The sequence below is a fragment of the Ochotona princeps genome, chromosome 9, assembly GCF_030435755.1.
Source record: "Ochotona princeps isolate mOchPri1 chromosome 9, mOchPri1.hap1, whole genome shotgun sequence".
NCBI lineage: Eukaryota > Metazoa > Chordata > Mammalia > Lagomorpha > Ochotonidae > Ochotona > Ochotona princeps.
The window spans coordinates 27,431,517-27,450,399 of record NC_080840.1 but is presented as its reverse complement, the minus strand read 5'-3'; the positions used below and the strand labels follow the sequence as shown (position 1 = coordinate 27,450,399).

The 18,883-nt window shown below is 40.2% G+C and overlaps 1 protein-coding gene across 4 annotated transcripts in view; it reads right to left on the bottom strand.

The window, feature by feature from the left end:
- Nucleotides 1–991: 991 nt before the first annotated feature.
- Nucleotides 992–18,883, bottom strand: part of ABRA (actin binding Rho activating protein) — a 38,230-nt gene continuing 20,338 nt past the window's right edge. For 2 of the 4 annotated variants that reach the window (XR_009246056.1, XR_009246058.1), the window contains one exon: nt 1,361–1,500. Coding sequence is in view for 1 of the 4 variants with exons in the window: in XM_004580677.4 (XP_004580734.3) it covers nt 1,023–1,500; nt 9,367–10,034 (1,146 nt within the window). In the remaining 3 variants the exon portion in view is untranslated. Of the gene's footprint in view, nt 1,501–9,366; nt 10,035–18,883 lie in introns of those variants that run through there. The other 2 variants (XM_004580677.4, XR_009246057.1) reach the window with 2 other exon arrangements.

Sequence of the window (18,883 nt, the reverse complement as noted above, 5' to 3'; positions counted from 1 at the left end):
CCTCTGCACCACTTAGAGGGAACGTGACTATGTATGTGCAATTTCTTTGTTGATACAAAGACCGCCAGTCATGTTTTTTTTTTTTTTTTTTACATGATTGGTTCATATCACAGTCAAGACTTAACCGCTGGACACTATTAGGATCCAGGTCCACAAAGAAATTTCACCAATTTTCTGAAAACTTCATACATGTACCTATTTTGTAAGTGATGCTATGATTAACAAACAATAGTACAAAGTGAAACTTCTTTAAAACTATAAGTTTATCATACTGGTTACTCAAAACCATGTCAATTCCATAATGTTGCAAATTGCTGTTGATGTTATATTGGGACTCTTAATTGACTGGGATGACATTCTACCAGCTCTAACTTCGGACCAGAAATGGTCTCCCCAAGAAACTGTTCAACCCATCTGGACAATAAGTAGCTGGACTCTATGCTTAGCATACGTTTGCAAGGAAAGAATCTTGATTGAATTTGAACTGTAATACTACATCAAGGTGGAGGAATCCACCAGGGGGGAGGGGTGGGGGGATTCCCAGAGCCTATGAAACTGTCACATAATGCAAAATAATATATATATATATAATATATATATATAATAATATATATATAAGTTTATTTTACCATAGGGAATTTTTTCTGGAAACTGACACTGGCATTATAATATATTCTGCTAAGCTTGTGTCTTAAGTCAACATGCATCTTAAAATAATTTTAAAATGTTATGATTTCTGCAATGGGTTTTCAAATATTTTTGCATAAGAATGTTAATTGAAAGTTGAAATGTGAGTACTGTTATTATATGTTAACATTTTTATGTGTTTTCTGAATGCTTGGGGTTTGCTTTATTACAGCCTTCCAGCTTCCTCATGGAAATAGATTTTCAAAAAGTCATGTATGTAAAAATTGTTTAATATCTTCTAATATGTCGCAAAGCAGTTTGCCTTTTAATTTTGAATATATTAGCATTGAGCATGAGACACCAGTGGGTCACTTTGGGCTTTTATTGTTGAAGATCTACTCAAGTAGCGTAATGACAACATGGTCATCTCGGCCTTGCCACAGCATCTCTCCCTCGAAGTCGACCAGTCCGTGTTTCCTGGCACGCATGAGGATGCCCACCACTTTATCTGAAATGCGAACGTATCTGTCAAAGAGCTCTCCAAAAGTCACCTGGATCTTGCCGTCCCGTCTGTGGCGAGCCATCGTGCGGATGATGAAACACATGTCCATGATCTCCCTGTAGATGTGCTCTTCAGCCCGCTTGGCCCGCTCTGCCGTCTTGGTTCCCTCCTTGGGACGGCCGTAGCCCTCGTCTCCTTTGTGCAGGCGGGTGGACATGGCCAGCTGATAATCAAATTCCTCACTGAATGGATTGAGCTTCTGGGACTGGATGTGTTCATCAGCCCACTGTTGCCATCTCCCTTTCAGGTCACCCACTTGGCTGTATTTGCGCTGGGCTTGGCAGTTGAGATTCTCTGCAAATCTGCTTGCCCTAAAGGAGAAAGGAGGTGAAGAATTAAGAGGTGCTATTTTAACACCCAGCTACTTTTGATGTACCCTGGTGCTTCCCACATCTATGAATCTTGATGTAAGTCTGTTTTTATCTTTAGGTTTCTTGTAAGAGATGTGTAAGCAAAGTTCAACATACTGTATCTGAAGTAAGAGCACATGCCATGTTCCCACCACTGATCTTATTTTGCTGTATGTCCTTCTAGATTATTTTTCTATGAATAACAGTTTTCAGTGTTCTAAATGAAAGCAAACTTTTTCCCATTGTAAAATGAATGCAAATTGATGTGTATACGGAAGTTGCATGTTAAGGTTTTAAAATCAGAATCTTCACTGTAGTAGAGAATTCACTGATAGGGCACCTAAAGCAAATTTTTTCTGAAGCTTAAGTGTCACCACACCACACACATGTCATAACATTGTCATATGTAACTTTTCATCTACATATTTTTAATGACAGTCAAGTACCACAAAATAGAATATCTGGTTATACAGATAGAAAATACTGTTAGCAATTGTAACATTTACTGGGCAGGAATTTTTTTAGTTTTCATTCCTATTCTAAGAAGTAGGTACCACCTGTTCCACTTCACCGCTGAGGAAAGTGAGGTCAGGTAGATTAAGTAATTTTTTTTAAAGTCAAAACTGTTAACTGGTAGAAGTGGAATTGGAACCAAAGTTACACTGGATCCAGATCCTGGCCACGGCTGCTCTAAACTTGCTTTAAATCAGTGGCAAGCATAGGATCCAAGGACAAACCTCTCTGACGCCAAAGTCAGTGTTCTGTTAGGGAACAGTGCCACTCAGCTTATAGGTACAGTACCAACTAGTCATAAATGAGTGAGTCGTGTTTCAAATATGTGTGTAATGTTGAAACTTGAGATAAAGATTCTTACTTAACAGCCAAAACTGTGACAACAAAAATGGCTTTGGAAACTGTAGACCAGTATTGTCAAGAGGCTGCAGGCCTAATTTTAAAATAGGCAAAATTTGTGTTTGGAAGAATCTCCTTCCATTACTCTCTCTGTGGTCTTGCAGTCATTCCCCAGGTCTCTTTGCCCTTGCAGGTAACCCCAGATTAGCCCTCATGCTCACGAGTGGCCCACTCTCACTTATCCCCAACACTAAGTTGTCCCTTGAATGGAAGCCTTGGAATTGAAGATGTTAGATGACCGACATGCCTGAGCTGTCACAATTTGTCATTCAGAATGGATAGAAATGGATCGTATTTGGGCACATCTCACTGCCCAATAACTCATTTCATGAAATTTGGTTATCCAAATGTAGGAATCAGGGAATTCATGTTTGCATTAACATTGTTTTCAATAGTGTAGTCCTTCGTACACTATTGTAACAATATGGGAAGAATCTGACAGGGGGTGGGAGTTTGGCACGGGGGGAATCCCAGCCTATACAAAATTGTAAAAATGATAATATTGATAATAAATTAAATAAGTAAATAAACGTTGTTTTCAGAACATTTCCACTAGATGGCAAACTTTCACTAATATCAGCATGAATGCCTGTGTTATGAAAGTGCTACCCTGTTAACATTGCTTAGCTGTTAGAATAGAATTAGGAAAATAGAGCTACACGTACTACTGATATTTTGCAGCACATGCATAAAGTATATGAGAAGTTCATCAGAAAAAAAGTTAAATGTAAAAAGTAAACAGTTTTGTATAGGAAAGGTTTTCAAAAAGTTCATAGAAAATGCAAATTATGAGACAGTGAACTTGCCTTTTAATTCCATGTCTCATTGAACTTGTTGAAATAGCCAGGTATGTATAGGAAAAAAAATGTTAAGGTTTAAACTAACTGGAGGTAGGATAGGTTTCTCAGCCGTTCTGGTCCTCACCATCAGCTGCCTTCCCCTTTAAATGTCACTGTGCAGCCTCCCATAACGTTAACTGCTCACTGAGTGTTCAAGGGAGAGCAGCCACCTTGCCCCTCAGAATCATGGGGATCAGGGACAGGGATAGCCTTTAGTAACGAGCCCCAGACCATCCTGGCAAAACCCACCCCTCATGCCCAATTCCATGCTGAGGCATAAATGAGGAATTTGAAATCCTTCAGAATGGAGTAAATGGTGAAATTCATGAAATCGTACCTGCCCCCGAGCATCGTCTGTGATTTTGTCCTATTTCTAGGATCTTGCTTTAGAGTACGCAGCTTTTAGGAACTTTTGGACACATTAAACAGTTTTGTGTGCCAGGCTCTGTTTTAGGTACTAAGTCAATAACTAATAATAAAAAAAAAAAAAAGCAAGAAAACATTCATGAAAAATAATGGAATATTATAAAGGTTTCTGGCACAGTTGCCAACTATTTAAAATGCATTGATGGGGCCAGCACGCTGTTGTGAGTTAAGCTGTGGCCTGTGGCACTGCCATCCCTCCTGAGCACTGGTTTGAGTCCTGGCAGCTCCGCTTCCCATCCCTCTGCCTGCTAATGAGCCTGGGAAGCAGAAGAGGGTGGCCCATATGCTTGGGCCCCTGCCAACATGTGGGAGACCAAGATGGAATTTCGGATTCCTGGCTTCAGACTGGCCCATCCCCAGCTATTGTGGCGAGTGGGGAATAAACCACTCGATAGAATCAATCAATCTCTCTCTCTCTCTCTCTCTTTCTTTCTCTAGCTTGGCCTTTCAAATTAATAAGTAAATATCTTGTTTTAAAATATGTATATGCACACAGAAGAATTATATAGCCTATTTACAATTGAAAATAATTACATAAGAATTCTGACATTTTTTTTTTTCAGTTTTTGGAGTTTCCATATGGGAATTGATTTTACAACTTAAATTAAAAACAGGAAAATGAATAAATAAGCACTCAGACGAAATTTTTGAGACTGATTCTTTCATGTAGTTTTCTCTCCTCCTAGTTTTAATTACAAACTTAGAGTTTGAGGTTTCAGTGCCATTTGAGGCAGGAATGAGAGTTTGGTAAGTTGTAGGAAAGAGAAACATTTATTTTCTGAAAGAATCCTTTTCTGAATTTTAGTGTTCATTTGTTACATTGCCAAATTATAACCTCTGAAAATAAGGTGATAGGAAAACAAAGGAATCCAATCCAGCAAGCAAGAATTAGAATATGGGCTATACCAAGGCAAAGCAAAGCAAAACAAACAAAAACCCGAAGAAGAAATAGACTTCAATGGGTATTTAATTTTCTATATCTTATAAACATACTTTTTAAAATTTTTTCCATTTTTTAAGAAGCTTGAAAGTATCAAGTTTAAGTCAGAGTGAGAGCATCTTTTGCCTTGAGTATCTTTTGGGGGATTTAGTACGTATGCTGCCGAAGCGAGCACATTTAGCAGGAGAACTCATGCCATATTATCCTGGATTGATTTTTTTTTTAAGTCCCAAGCCAAAAATGTGAATAATTCAAACTGAACTTCAGGAAGGCAATCTAGTATAAACTGAGAGAAAGCAAAGCAATGCTCAGTGTTTAACATTTTACCCTATTTTAGGAAAGCAATACTGAATTCCAACCCATCTCAATTCTCCATTACTCAGCAAACACATTTTTGTTTCATCAGTCAGACTGTTCTCCCTGTCCTGCTGTGTCACAGGTTGATAATTCCACTAGAGATGATGAGCAGTCTATCTTGGAAAGTCTAGCTCCATTTTCTGAAATAATTCTGCAGGTTTTTTTTGTTGTTGTTGTCAACTGTAAAAATGGTATCTTCTGGGAAAGCAGCACAGAATGACACAAAGCCTTGGGACCCTGCACTCCCATCGGAGAACTGGCAGAAGCTCCTGGCTCCTAGCTTCAGATTAGCTCAGCTCCAACCATTTTGGTCATTTCGGGAGTGAACCAGCAATGGAAGATCTTTCTCTCCTCTCCATAAACCTAATTATATTTTCAATAACAATAAATAAATCTTTAAAAGAAAAGTTCCACTTTCTGATGTAAATGGTGTGTGTGTGGTGTGATGAGAATGTGGGTACCGATTAAATCGTAACTGTCAAGTTAAATGAATAGTGACTGAGTATGTGATGAAATCCACAGGAATAAAAATCCTAAAAGATGAATTCAGTCACAAGTAAGTTCACTGGCACTAAAAATAGTCTCTGAAGTTCTTCACCTGAATCACTGGTTTCAAAATGCCATGAGAGCATGCCAGGTGAGCTTTGGAGCTGATGTGCATAAGCCTCCATGAAGAACATGCAGATTACTCTGGTTGTCCTTTCCATAGACCCTCCTGTAGAGGTAGCATGATTCCTTTCTCTGCCAGGAAAGCGAAGAAGAACGACCAACTTCTCAGAGAAATGTTGGGAAGAGTGTTCTTCATGCTTCTTACTGTGCCCCATAAGAACTACAGCCACTTTGATTAATGGTTTCATGGCATTTTTAAGGTCATGTTTAATCAGGAGTGGGGCAGGTGCATACAAAAGTGGTGTGAGCCTCTGCAGTCAGCAGTTGTTCTCTTTGTCATGAACTAGGTCGGATCCAGGCCTGTGGTTGTCCTTGCAGACTGAAACTCCTTAGAGCGCATGGTAAGCATGACCAGTTCCAAAGCTGGAGGGAGGTAGGTGGACGCCATACTTTTCCTTCCGTTTCTTGTGAAGCCTTCCAATACCTTTAGCTTTGTGGGTTTCTGGGATTTTATTAATTAAGCAGACTTTGATCTCTGCATGATTCCTTGAATCTGTGCTCCATGAGAGGAAGTCTGTTCTAATGGTTAGAAACATAAATTCTGCATCAGACGCCCCATGTTCATCACTTTCTAGCTCTTTCACTTACGTGTTTCTTAACATCTTCATGCCAGGTTCAGTACCTATAAAATGGCATGTCCAGCTACAACTATGGAATAGAACTTGAAGGATAGGATGGATGAGTGATCAGTATTCCCATCTGGGAAGAAGTATCAAATTGCCTTTGTCCAAAGGAATTGGACCCAGAAGTCACACACAGCCAAAAGACAGTGCTTTCAAAATAGATGAAATATAAACCCTTTTCATAGTACAGTATCAACTAACAAAATCACTATTGATAAAGAATTTGTTGACTTTTTATCAAACTTGATTTGGTTGTTTTTATTATGCATGGAATATCTCAACTACCAAGAAATTATTTTTCTACTAATTTTCTACATTTTTATTTATATGAAAGGAACAGAATTCATGTATTTTATATATACAATTTGAGAACACAATGGCACTTCTACCCTCCCAGCTCACTCTCTTCCTTTATCATTTTTCTTTTAATTTTTATGACATTTTCAATCCAGTTTATAATCATAATCATAACTATCCACAAAATAAGGAATTCCACAATTAGTAAATAGAGAAAAAAAACCACTGCTCCTCAAGAGTATAGACAGAGGGCATACGCAAACCTCAAACTAGCAATTTCACAAACTTGATTTAGTACCCTGTATATTAGTTACCACGAATTGGAGAAAACATTATTCTTGTCTTTTTTGGACTTAGTTTATGAATCTCATCAGTCATACATGATGGAATACTACTCAGCCATAAAAAAATAATGAAATGCAGTGTCTTTCCACAGAAACATTCCAGATTTGTAATTTTCTCCCTAGTGGCACATATAGGAAGAGAATGGTGCCTGCAATTAAGTAAGTAAGCGAAAAAGCAATTTCAACACATGTTACTTTCATTTCTCAAGCAATATTTGGGAGTACCGTCTGACAAAATGTCCCAATTGGTGTCTACTGAAATTTCATGGGCACAACTAGGATTACAGCTGACATTAAGAGCTGTAGTTGCTGCATGCAATATCCTGGCACTCTGTGTAATTTACGACTGAGAAAAAGGAATCAAAGAAGGAAAGGAGATTTAATCACCTCTCCCCAACCCAGAGAGACAGGATGTAGTCATTTTGAGGGGCTGGGGGCCACCTAGCCTGGCCCTCTGCCTTCTAGTGGGTATAGTTGCTAAGGAAATCTCCTTCATCTATTACTTTACATAACTAATGTAAAAATAATTCCATGAAATATGAATTTTCAAGTCTGCTTTTTTAGATGACACAAGTGATTCAATATTTTCAAAGTGAGCCATATCTCAAATCTAATTCCCTTATATAAAGCTTCTATATGTTTCCCTCACAATGCACATATACAAGCCTTCAAAGAGGCCTTGATGTCGGTCTTGTTTTAGGTAAACAGGCCAAAAAATAAGTTCTAGTGGCAAATCCCTGGTTCTTGGCCCATGGGCTATAGAACCCTACCCATGGTTCTTTCAGTAGTTCTCTATCTTCCGTTCCTATTTCTCAAATGGATACGATTATATTCACTCTGTGAAGAATATTGTAGAGATTAAATGAAAAAGTAGGTGAAAGTACTTAGACAAATGTCAAAGAAGATAATGGCTCTACTATGCATTTTAGAATTGGTCCCACTGTCATCTTCAGGCTCTGAACAATTTAAAATGTGTTGGCATGAAGATGATCATTGTGTTTCTGCCAGCTTGATTCTGTTGTGCTCTATGATTCTATGACTAGCCACACCACACAGACTTCAAAATCCACAAGATAATTTTGACTGTGATTCCTTATGGCCTGGTACAATGGTTGCATTGGTAACAGGTTAGTAATGCAAGGAGAGACCAAGTCCAAACATGAACGCATTCTTAAAGCACAGCGTTAGCATCATGTCCGCTTTCAAAACATTGCACACAGACTCACATCCCAATTTTGTCACTAACTTTCCAGGAAAACTTTCTCTCTGAAACCCAGTATTCTTGTTCATAAAAGGGGCCAATGCCTGCCTCAGTGGACTGGGAGGATTTAGAATGTAAAGCACCTAACATATTGATTGTATACATTTATCTGAGTTTGTTATTTTTTGAAAACTTGCCATATAGTAGTTCTGATTCTTTCAAGACACATTTAAGGTCACAAACTCTAAGTACTTTGTCAGAAAGAGTAACCAGTTTTAAAAGACTTTAAAAAGCATACCCTACAGAGAATTGGTTTGTAAGTGTTATGAGATATGTGACTTTTATCCTACTTTCATATCATGTTTTGAGGAGTGAGATTTCCTGACTTTATATTATGTGAAATTACAGCCTTGAAATAAATCATGTGTTTCTTGTGTAACAAAATGTTTCAATTGTGTGTGTGTTTTTCATACATAATGCTTTGGGTTGTGATGTGATCTGTCTCATTACAGAGAGGACACTTTTTGAAAGTTTGACAGGTTGCTAAGCGATAACATCTGTATGAATAAGTTTTCATATATTGAGCATATGTGGTAGTCATTGATACAGGTGCCTGGCAGCCCTCACATTGTACTGTCCCAGTCTAATAGAACTTATCCCCAAGTATTAACTGTTGCTGTCATTTTACAAATGAGGAAATTGGTGTAGAAAAAGGACTTGTTAGAGGCAGCTATGAGATTTGAATGTGGACCTGTCTTGACTCCAGAGCCTGCTGTCAAGTTAAATAGCAGCCTTCCACCTGTTTAGAGAATCAGAGATCTGGGCTGAATAGGCACTATTTGTGCAGGTTCATTTCTGGATAACATAAATAGATTTGGTACAAGTGAAATCTTTTCCTAATAGGCTGCAAGAAATCACTTTGCTCTACAGAAAAATAAGCCAATTCGTTACTATAGAATTAACTTAAAAACGTATCCAAGGCTTCATCTTTATGGGGGTTACAACTTCAGACAGCAAAGAGAAACAAAACAGTGGAGACTTTGACCCAAACGTGCGGGCAGAGCACTCGCCTCTGGCCCAGGAACACACCTTCCCTGTGGAACTCACTCCCATCTGTGCCACTCCTACCCTGGTAGTACTTGCTGTGTTCGCTGGGCTCTCTGGATTATGGGGCTCAGTATGATTCTGGTATAAGGAGTGCAAGGATGCGTTCACTTACTGACAGGGCAAGGGACGTTTGATCCTGGCAGCAGCAGCCACCTGCACTCCATCCTCAGGCCTCTCCTCTGTCTCCCCTCCGTAGCCACTGTCCTCCGTGTCTATGCTGTCGCTCTTCCACGTGGGCACCTCCTGTTCCATCTCTTTCCAGCCTTTGGTCAGCTCAGACACCAGGGTGCCACATTTTCTCCTCCGAGTTGGGGAGTCATGGCTGTGGAGAATTCTGTCAATATCGTTCTCTGGCTGGTCCGGTTCACGCATGTGGCTGTCTTTCTCATACTTTTGGCTGAGCTGGCTCATGTCACCTCCTCGCTCATATGCCTTGCTGACAACTGTTTTGGTCACCTCCTTTCTTTTGATGTGCGAGATCTCGGTGGCATCCTCCGACCTTTGTACATCTCCGTGTCTCACCGGCTCTAGGGCTGCAGACTCAGGGGAACTCTGAGCTGTTTGGTGAGAATTGGGGCTAGGTACTGGTTTGGGAGCCTGGGATGAGTCCTGCGTCCCTCCGGGCAGCCAGCCTGCCGGTTCCTGGGCTTGCCTTGTATTGTTCTCATTTGCCCACTGCTGCCAACCTCGGGCCAAGTTGATAACCAGGGTGGCTGTACGGACCTTCCGGAGGGCGCTCTTGGCTGGCCCCTCCTCTCTTTCCTTTTCTCCCGGAGCCATGCTATCCGTGTCTTCTCTGCTGATTGCCCCAGCTCTGGCTAAAATGAACGTGGCCCGACGGAGTGCCTGTGACTTAAATAGAAACGGAGTGGGCAATGCAAACGCAAGCTTGGTGATAGTGGAAACTATGGAAGGCATTTCTTGCCAAGATGTGGCGCCTGTGCCTGAAGCTGTTCTTTTTTTAAACCCTGACGGCTCCTGTTTCATCAGAACAGAGACATCTCTGCTGGTGAAGGACAGCAGTCTGCTCACTCCCTTTCTTCTCCAAGTGCCAGAGTAGAAGGTACTAGATGAAACCATGAGCTCAGCCCTAGGCTTTTCTTGATGTTAAGATAAAGCCCTGTAATTTATGGGAGGCTGCAGCATGTGCACAAATTGTGTTGAGCACACAAGAGACTTTGCATTTAATTTTAACAGCTCTTTATGAGTTCCTAAATACTGGTGCACACGTGCTACCCTGGCACATACAAGGCGAGAACTTTAGCCACGAGACTATCATGCCGGGCCCTAGAATCATTTCTTAAAACATTTTTGTTGTTTATAAGGATCGTTTAAAGCGAAAGTAAATATATATCATCAGAAGTTTATTACCTTCATTCTCTGTTTTTAAACAAAGCAAACCTCCATTGCAAAATTCAGATTTATTGAGCAAAGTCATTTTTCATACCTCAAAAAAAAAGACAAATATGATACTTTTTTAAAGAACTGGGATGAATAGTCACATAGATAGCAAGAGAACCATCTATGCAATATATTAAACCAGTGTCACGTTCTCAGGGCTTAGCACTGAAGTAAGACATAGAAGAAAATGTCTGGTAGGTGTTGGCAATTCAGTCTTGACATGCAGTTAACTGTATTGATTGAAAACCCCTGTCTATGGGTCCAGGGCGGTAGCTTAGCAGCTAAAGCCTTCATCTTGCATTCACTGGGATCCCACATGGGCCAGTTCGTGTCCTAGCAGCCCCGCTTTCTATCCAGCTCCCTGTTTGTGGCCTGGGAAATTAGTTGAGGGCGGCCCAAAGCCTTGGGACCCTGCACCCGTGGCCTGGAAGAGGCTATAGGCTCCTGGTTTCAGATCAGCTCAGCACTAGCTGTTGCGGCAACTTGGGGAATGGACGAAAGATCTTCCTCTCTGTCTCCTCCTCTCTGTATATCTGACTTTCGAAGAAAAGTAAATAAACCCGAGAGAGAGAGAGAGAGGAAGGGAGAAAGGAAGGGAGGGAGGGAGGGAGGGAGGAAGGAAGGAAAAGAAAGCCACTGTGTAGGAACATTAAAAGAAGGTATTAAAGTTAGCTACTTATACTTACGAGGCATGTTTATTTGGAAAAAAAAAAAGTGTTTTTGATTATGATGATTAGTTACCTCCTCGGATTAAAACATTTTGAAAAATAATTTGGTGTTCTAACTAGAAATCTGTCATTACGTCTGAAGAATTCATGACATGTGATGTTAATTGAGGACAAACAATATAGAGACAAAACCCCTTGTGGTTAAGAAGAACTTGGACCTCAAGGAGAGAGAGATATTACAAAGATTTAAGTCTGAGTCTGAGATTTCCAGTATTCCTTGTGGGGATACTGAGTACAGACTGTCTAGTTCCCAGATCTCCTTTCTTGAAAGGCCTAGGAAAGGGTGCTGAGGTTCCTCTGAGCTGCTTAGCACAGAATCTGGCTAATTCACAGCTCTGGGAAGCTGCTTTTCCTGCGTCTCCACACGCACCTGTTCTAGATTCAGCCCTGACGAAGGAGAAATGGAGACAGTGGAGCACAGATAGTCTTTCCTGTATTAACAACCATTGCAGTCAGCTGCCCGGGATGTGTGGCTGTCCGCAGACGAGCTTGGCGAAAAACAGCACCCCAAGAGCACGTCCTGAAAGGAGCTAATCTTGCTGCCTGAGCTTTAGCCTCCGTCGGAACTTCAGTCTTTGACTTGTACTTCAACAGAGGAGCGTACCCAAATCCTTCTTCTCCACAACTCCACTCTGAACAGTCCTTCCTTGAAACAAGGTTTGTATGTTTTACTTCTTTCACTGTGGTTGGAGAATCTTTCTCCAGGTAGGCCCAAATTCTTAGGAGCACTATATTCTTCTACTTTAATATGCACTATAAATGAAAAGGATACAAAACCTCAAAGACAAAACACACTTGAAAGTGGTTTCCAGTGGGAGTTTCACAAAATGTAGGCTTTGAAACTGTAGGTGAAGATGCAAACTTTGATTAATGAAGGAATTGTCACCCAAGAAATGTGTCATGAGTGCTTTTTGAAAAATATTTTAGCTACTGGATCAAATGTCAGTACCAGAAAACGGAGGGAGGTGTATTCACACACATCTACATGATCAGGTCATGCCAAGCCTCAGAACCAACCATATCATCTTACTAAAAAAACTCCAAGCCCATATTTGCCAAAAGCTGTTATAGTTTCTTTTCTAGAAATAAGCTTTCTGATGTGTGTTTAAGGTTTATAATAGGAAGTTTAGGGGATATACATAGTAAAATGGTTACAGCAGTGCTAAAAATCAATATATTTCATAGTTGCTTTTGTAGAATAACCACAAACTTACACTTATCTTTGTAGCAAAATCACCAACAAAATTTGTAAACAAATTCCTTACAAAATATGCATCTAGTTTATCTCTAGACTTGCTTACCCCACACATCTGCCCTTTGTGTTCTTTCACCAGCATCTCCGCATTTCATCCCTGTTCTCTTCGACTTTCTGTCCTTTCACAGAGGGATCCTCTGTAGGGTCCCTTCTCTGTGCATTTCACCCCAGTGTTTAAAAAACCACTTGGTATCACGTCCTTCCCGTTATGGCAAATAGTGGGATCTCATTCTTTTATAAAGCCTGCATAGTATTCACATAATAAGCAGTACATTTTCTGTATGCATTTATCTCTCAGTGGACTCTTGGATTGTTTCTGTATCTTGGTTATTGAGCTTAATGCTGTGATGAAAGTGCACGTGCATGTCATTGAGCTGTTTTGATCAGATGGTGGCGTCAGATGGATCTCTTTCAGCAGTGTTTATTATGTCTCATCTTTTTTGAAGGCTTCCACAAAGGCATGTGGTGGCATTTTATAGTGGTTTTAATGCACATTTTCTAAACTAGTGATGTGACACTTTTAATCAACATTTTTGAATTTTAATACCTTTTGGTCACATGTTTATTTCCTTTGGAGAAATGTCTTCAGATTTTATATCCATTTTTAAGCTGTGTTGTTATTCTGCTGTTGAGCTGTGTTTTTCACAGATTTTTGATACTAACATTATAATATATTTACAACTATTTTTCCTAGACCAAGTATTACCTTGCATTTTGGGTTTTGTTTTGTTTGTTTCTTATTGTTTGTTTCTTTGCTATGTGGGAGTCGTTTGGGTCAGTGTTACCCTCCTGTGTTATTTTTCCTTCTTGAGATTGAGCTTTGAGCATGATATAAAAAAGAAGTCTTGCCAAAATCCATGTCCAAAAGATTTTTATGGTTTTGTATCTTAAAACTAGATCTCCTGGCTATTTTGAGTTGATCTTTGTGTATAAGATCAGAGTCCAATTTCACTGTTTAGTTTTTAGAAATTGTTTTTCACAGAAACACTTATTAAGGAACTAACAGGTCTACATTGTGGCCTTTTACTACCTTTCTTGATAATTAGTTGACTGTATAAACTTTCTGAATTCTCTATTGTTTCCTTAGTGTTTTAGCTTTCACATTAGTGCTATACTGCTTTAATTAATACAACTTAGTAGTTTAATTTTTTTAAAAAGATTTACTTATTTGTATTGGAAAATCAGGTTTACAGAGAGGAGAGACAGATAGAAAGATCTTCTGTTCACTGGTTCACTCCCCAAGTGGCCTCAGTGGCCGGTGCTGTGCTGATTCAAAGCCAGGAGTCATGAGCCAGGCACTTTTCCTGGTCTCCCGCATGGGTGCAGGGCCCCCAAGGTTTTGGGCCATTCTCTACTATTTTTCCAGGCCACAAGCAGCCTGGGACAGCTGGGACATGAACCGGCACCCATAATGGATCCTGTCGCTTGCAAGGCGAGGGCTTTAGTCAGTAGGCTACGGCGCTAGGCCCAGTAATTTAATTTTAAATCAGACAATATGATGCTTTCAGTTTTGTTTTTCTTTCACAGTGTTAGTGTGGCTATTTGTTTTGTTGTGGTGATGGTGTTTTGTTTGTTTTAATGTATTTATTTAATTTGAAATAATTACAAAGAGAAGAAGAGTCAGAACTTCCATCTGTTGAGTCACTTCCCAAATGGTGGCAAGGGCTAGAGCTGAGTGGATGTGAAGCCAGGAACTTCTTCCAGGTTTCCCGCATAGGTGCAGGGGCCCCAGAACTTGGACCACCTTCTGCTGCTTTCCCAAGCCATCAGCAGGGAGCTGGCTCAGAAATGGAACAGCCAGAATGCGAACTGGTACCAGTATGGGATGCCTGTGCTACAAGTGGAGCATTAGCCAGTAGGATTATGCAACCAGGACTGAACCAGCACCTATGTGGGATGTTGCCATCACCTGTGGTGGCTTTATCCAATATGCTATAATGCATGCCCCATTTTTATGATTTAAGTATACAAATGGCTACATTTACACACATAACACACACATATATATATTATTTGATTTTTTTGAAGTTGTCACAAATGGGATTTCTTTTTCATCAAGGGTTTCATTTGTATGTAGAATAACTACCAGTTTTTGATGAGGGTTTTGAATTCTGCAATTTTACTGAATTTACTTATTCCAGTAGTGTGTGTGTGTGTGTGTGTGTGTGTATAATGTTTAGCATGCATTCTTATATAGGATCATGCTATCTTTATATATAGTTTTCATTTTTCCCTATGATTTGAGTGTCTTATTTTTCTTATCTGCTTTTTCTCACTATTACTAACAATTCTATTTTAATGAAATTCGGGAGGGAGCATCCCTGCCTTGTACTAGATCTTAGAGGAAAAGCTTTTGGTTATTCTTCATTGATCTGAGGTTGACTGTGAGTTTTCATAAATCACTTTATTATGTCAAGGAACTTCCCCCTCCATGCAATCTTGAAAGTTTTATTTTTTAACCAAGAAAAATGTTAAATACTTCAAATGCCTTTTCTGCGACAGTTGAGGTCATCATGTATTTTTTAATCTTTTACTAGTGTAATTGCAGTGAAATTTACTCCATGTTATTGGGTTGTGTACACTGGATGTGGCATGATTGTAGGCAAGGAGGAAAAGGGCATAATGCTGAACAAATCCAGTCTACTTTCAAGATTTTATCAGTGTATTTGAAAGAAAACTGTGTACCAACACTTATTTTAATCATTGACAAAACAGCATTAGGTATTTGAAAGAAGACTGCATAACAACGTATTTTAATAGTTTAGACAAAATAGCACTAGCAATGTAAATAAAACTTTATGGGATCATTGAACAAAGTGTAACTGATTTTATTGGATGGCTATCATGAGAAAGAGCTCACAAAAATTCTCCCTCTATGTAAATCTTAAAGGTAAGAATGATTTTACCAGGCCTATTGATAAAGGTACTCTAAGGTGAAGAAACGGCTTCTAAAATGTTACAAGGCATGAAAATAGGAAATATATACTTAGAGACCTTCTAATGGCTCAAAGGACATACCACAGACTCTAATAACTTCAGGGTCAGCAAGATAACTTACAGGTGTTAGGAGAGTTAGTTAAACCACAATATGGAATTGTGAGGACTGTGGAAAGCTAGCAAAAAAAGAAGTTTCAGAAGAGATCTTTGGGTCAGTATTGTGGCTTCATGGGTAAAACTGCTTCCTGCAATGTTGATATTCCAGAGGGAATGAAATAGAAATACAGGTTCTGCAGGTTAGTTTGACCAGAGGCATGTTACCAACTTCCTGAAGGTTCAGTTCATTCAAGTATAAAATAAGTATTATCAGGTTGTCTTCTGGAGTTCTGTGTGATGGTTAAATGAGTTAGCACATTTAAAGCATGTAGCACCATGCAGGGAATATAGAAATGTTCAATAAGTTGCTACCATTAATAATATCTTGATGTTTAGACCTAATATCCAGTGAATTAGAACTGCTTATATTCTGTTTAACCAAGGATAGGGTTGATACTAAACCTGGGGTTGGAGTGATCTTCAGGTAGGAGAGTCATGCAGGATTGGAAGCTCAAGGGAAAGCTTATTTATAGTGTTTTATTTTAAGCTAATTTATAGTGTGACTTTTAAGGTTGCGTCTAGAAGGCTTCTCTCAGCCCTGTGGATAAGGTCAGGAGAGGTCTCAACTGCTTGGTAGTGACAACCGAAGAGTGACACATACACTCCCATGAGCCTCCTGGAACACAGAATCCAGTGGATCCCAGGCACTAGAGATCAAACGCAGGTGGTAAATCATGCTGGGATAACCCATGGAGCTTTCAGAGGCACAGGTGGTGTAAGTGCTGCATCTGCAGCAGGGTCTGGGTAGGATCCTGGCTCCGAGCTGAGCTAACATAAAACAAAGCGGAGAGCCACAATTCCAAGCTAAGATCTAACAGACGTTCAGTGTGCAGGTTGTAAAGATGGGATGGCCAGTGGCCACTTAGTTTCTGCACAGATTGAGCTTGAATTCTGAGTATTTTAGTATCCTTGGGTCTTGGTGAAGTCCTTTTTCTTCTTGATCCTAATTGGCTTAGGGTTTATGTGACTTGATGTCTCTGGATTTTTCCAGCCGTATTAGGTTTCCATTACTTTCTCTGAAGTATGAGAGAAGGAATTCTTGGGAAGTATTTGTGCTTCCAGTTTAGAGGTTCATGGTTCAAGAGTGGACCCCAGTAGTTTGGTGTCTAAGAGGCCAGCAGTGCTGGGCTGTATGTGGACTAACAATCACATGATAAACCAGGAAGGAAGCAGAGAGAGAAGGCCACATTCAGCTCAAGGAACCAGCACACTCCTGAGAACGAACTTTGGAGGGCTAACTCCTTCATGACCTGAAGATCTCCCACTGGCCCATCTTTCTAGATGTCAGAGTTCCAGCAGGCCTCCAACATGGCCCATGAGCTGTTAGCATTAATCCATTAGCTGTTCACACACATCTTTGGGGTTTGAACAACTGTACAAGTGTAGGCAGCCAAGGCCTCTTCAACCCACAATACCAGAGCCCATGGTGCTTCCTGGGAGAAATATGTGGAAACTTATAAGATTGTACTTATGCTATTCTCTCACACAGTGATGACAGCTTGTAAGTAAATGACTTAGATTTATAGACTACATATTAAACCTCTGCTTGAAAATGCAATATAAACTTATATTTTAAAACCAAAACTATATATGTTGTGAGAACCTGAAGAAAACATCAGAGCACAAATGTCACAAAATAGTATGTAATGAGCTGTGGTCACACTGACTTAACTGAGCAAACAAGCATATGATTGTTATATCCGATTACATCTGAAAATTGTATCAGAAACTGGTTTACAATTCTAACTCAAGTGTAGTTTGAGCAAGTTGCTCAGTCGTCACTACATTTGTACCTTGAAATTGGCTTAGTTCACACCCATTTAACTCCATACTTCACTGATTTAGTTTAGCACTGACAATCAGCTCCACCAGCAATACCCAGTAGAGTATACTGTTCCTAGCTTCTTTGTATTTTTGATTGCTCAGAACAGCATACTGAGTATGGCACCAATTCCTCCATGTCCCACCCTGGCCCACACAGTTGAAGGTGAGTAGAAGATCATGTAGAAATTGGTGCATCCCACATTAAAGTGTTGACCACCGAATGCAGGTATTGCTCAGTTATCTACTTCATCTTCCCTTTGCATCAGCCCTGGCTGGCCATGTCCTACCGGGCGTTTCATTTGCTCTTCTCTAAACTTGCACTGCATCTCCTCTCACTCACTGTGATTGCCTTTCTACACCTGCCCCACTGTTGCCAGTCTCCAGAGAGTGCAGGCTCATGGGGCCCACACTGGGGCTGCGACCCTCCAACCTGGAAGCAAACAAACGCTTCCTTCCTGAGAAGCTGCTGTCAAGTATTATAAGAGACCTGAACTCCACTTCCTGCTTTTCAGCATGCCATCCATTTTACTTAGAAACAACGGTATTCCAGAAATTTTACTCTTGGGTCTCCTTGTCAGGCAGCATTTGTGATCACATGCCCGCCGCGACTGAGCCACCAGGGCACCAGTGAAACCCAATTCTTGCACTTAAACAACTCCTCCTCCTGCCAAGTGCACTCTAGTAGATCTATTTCTTCTCCTTTGTCACAGTTTCTACCTCCCCATGTCCTTGCCACTATGCACACCTAATAGTATTTCCTTTACTTTAACACCACTTTCTTAACTCCATATCCACCCCATTCTTCTCTTCCCCCACCATCACAGCAAAGTGTTTTCAAGGAATTTTGAGTACTGCTTGTCTACATTTGTTTCCACTTATTTTGTCCTGAACTCAGTCCAAACAGCTGTATCTTCACAATTCACTAAAACTTCTCTTATTCTATCACCAGTAACTACACATTGCTAAATCTGTTGATCAGATGTTGGGCCTATTGTCAGCACGTGGCACATCAGCACCACCACACCTCCTTCAAAGACTTCCTTTACTTGGATCCTGGGTTAAACGACACTCTGGTCTTCCTCCAGCATCAAAGGGAGCTCTTCTTCAGCTCCCTTGTTGTGTTACCTGCTAATCTTGGCTTCTCAACCATCTAGTGTACAGGACTCAGCCCATGCCCTTCTCATTGCTCATTCTACATTCACCAGCCTTGAGGTCTCAGGCTATATGCTTTTTTTTTTTTTTTAAGATTTTATTGTTATTGGAAAGCCGGATATACAGAGAGGAGGAGAGACAGAGAAGAAGATCTTCCATCCCAAGTGACCACAATG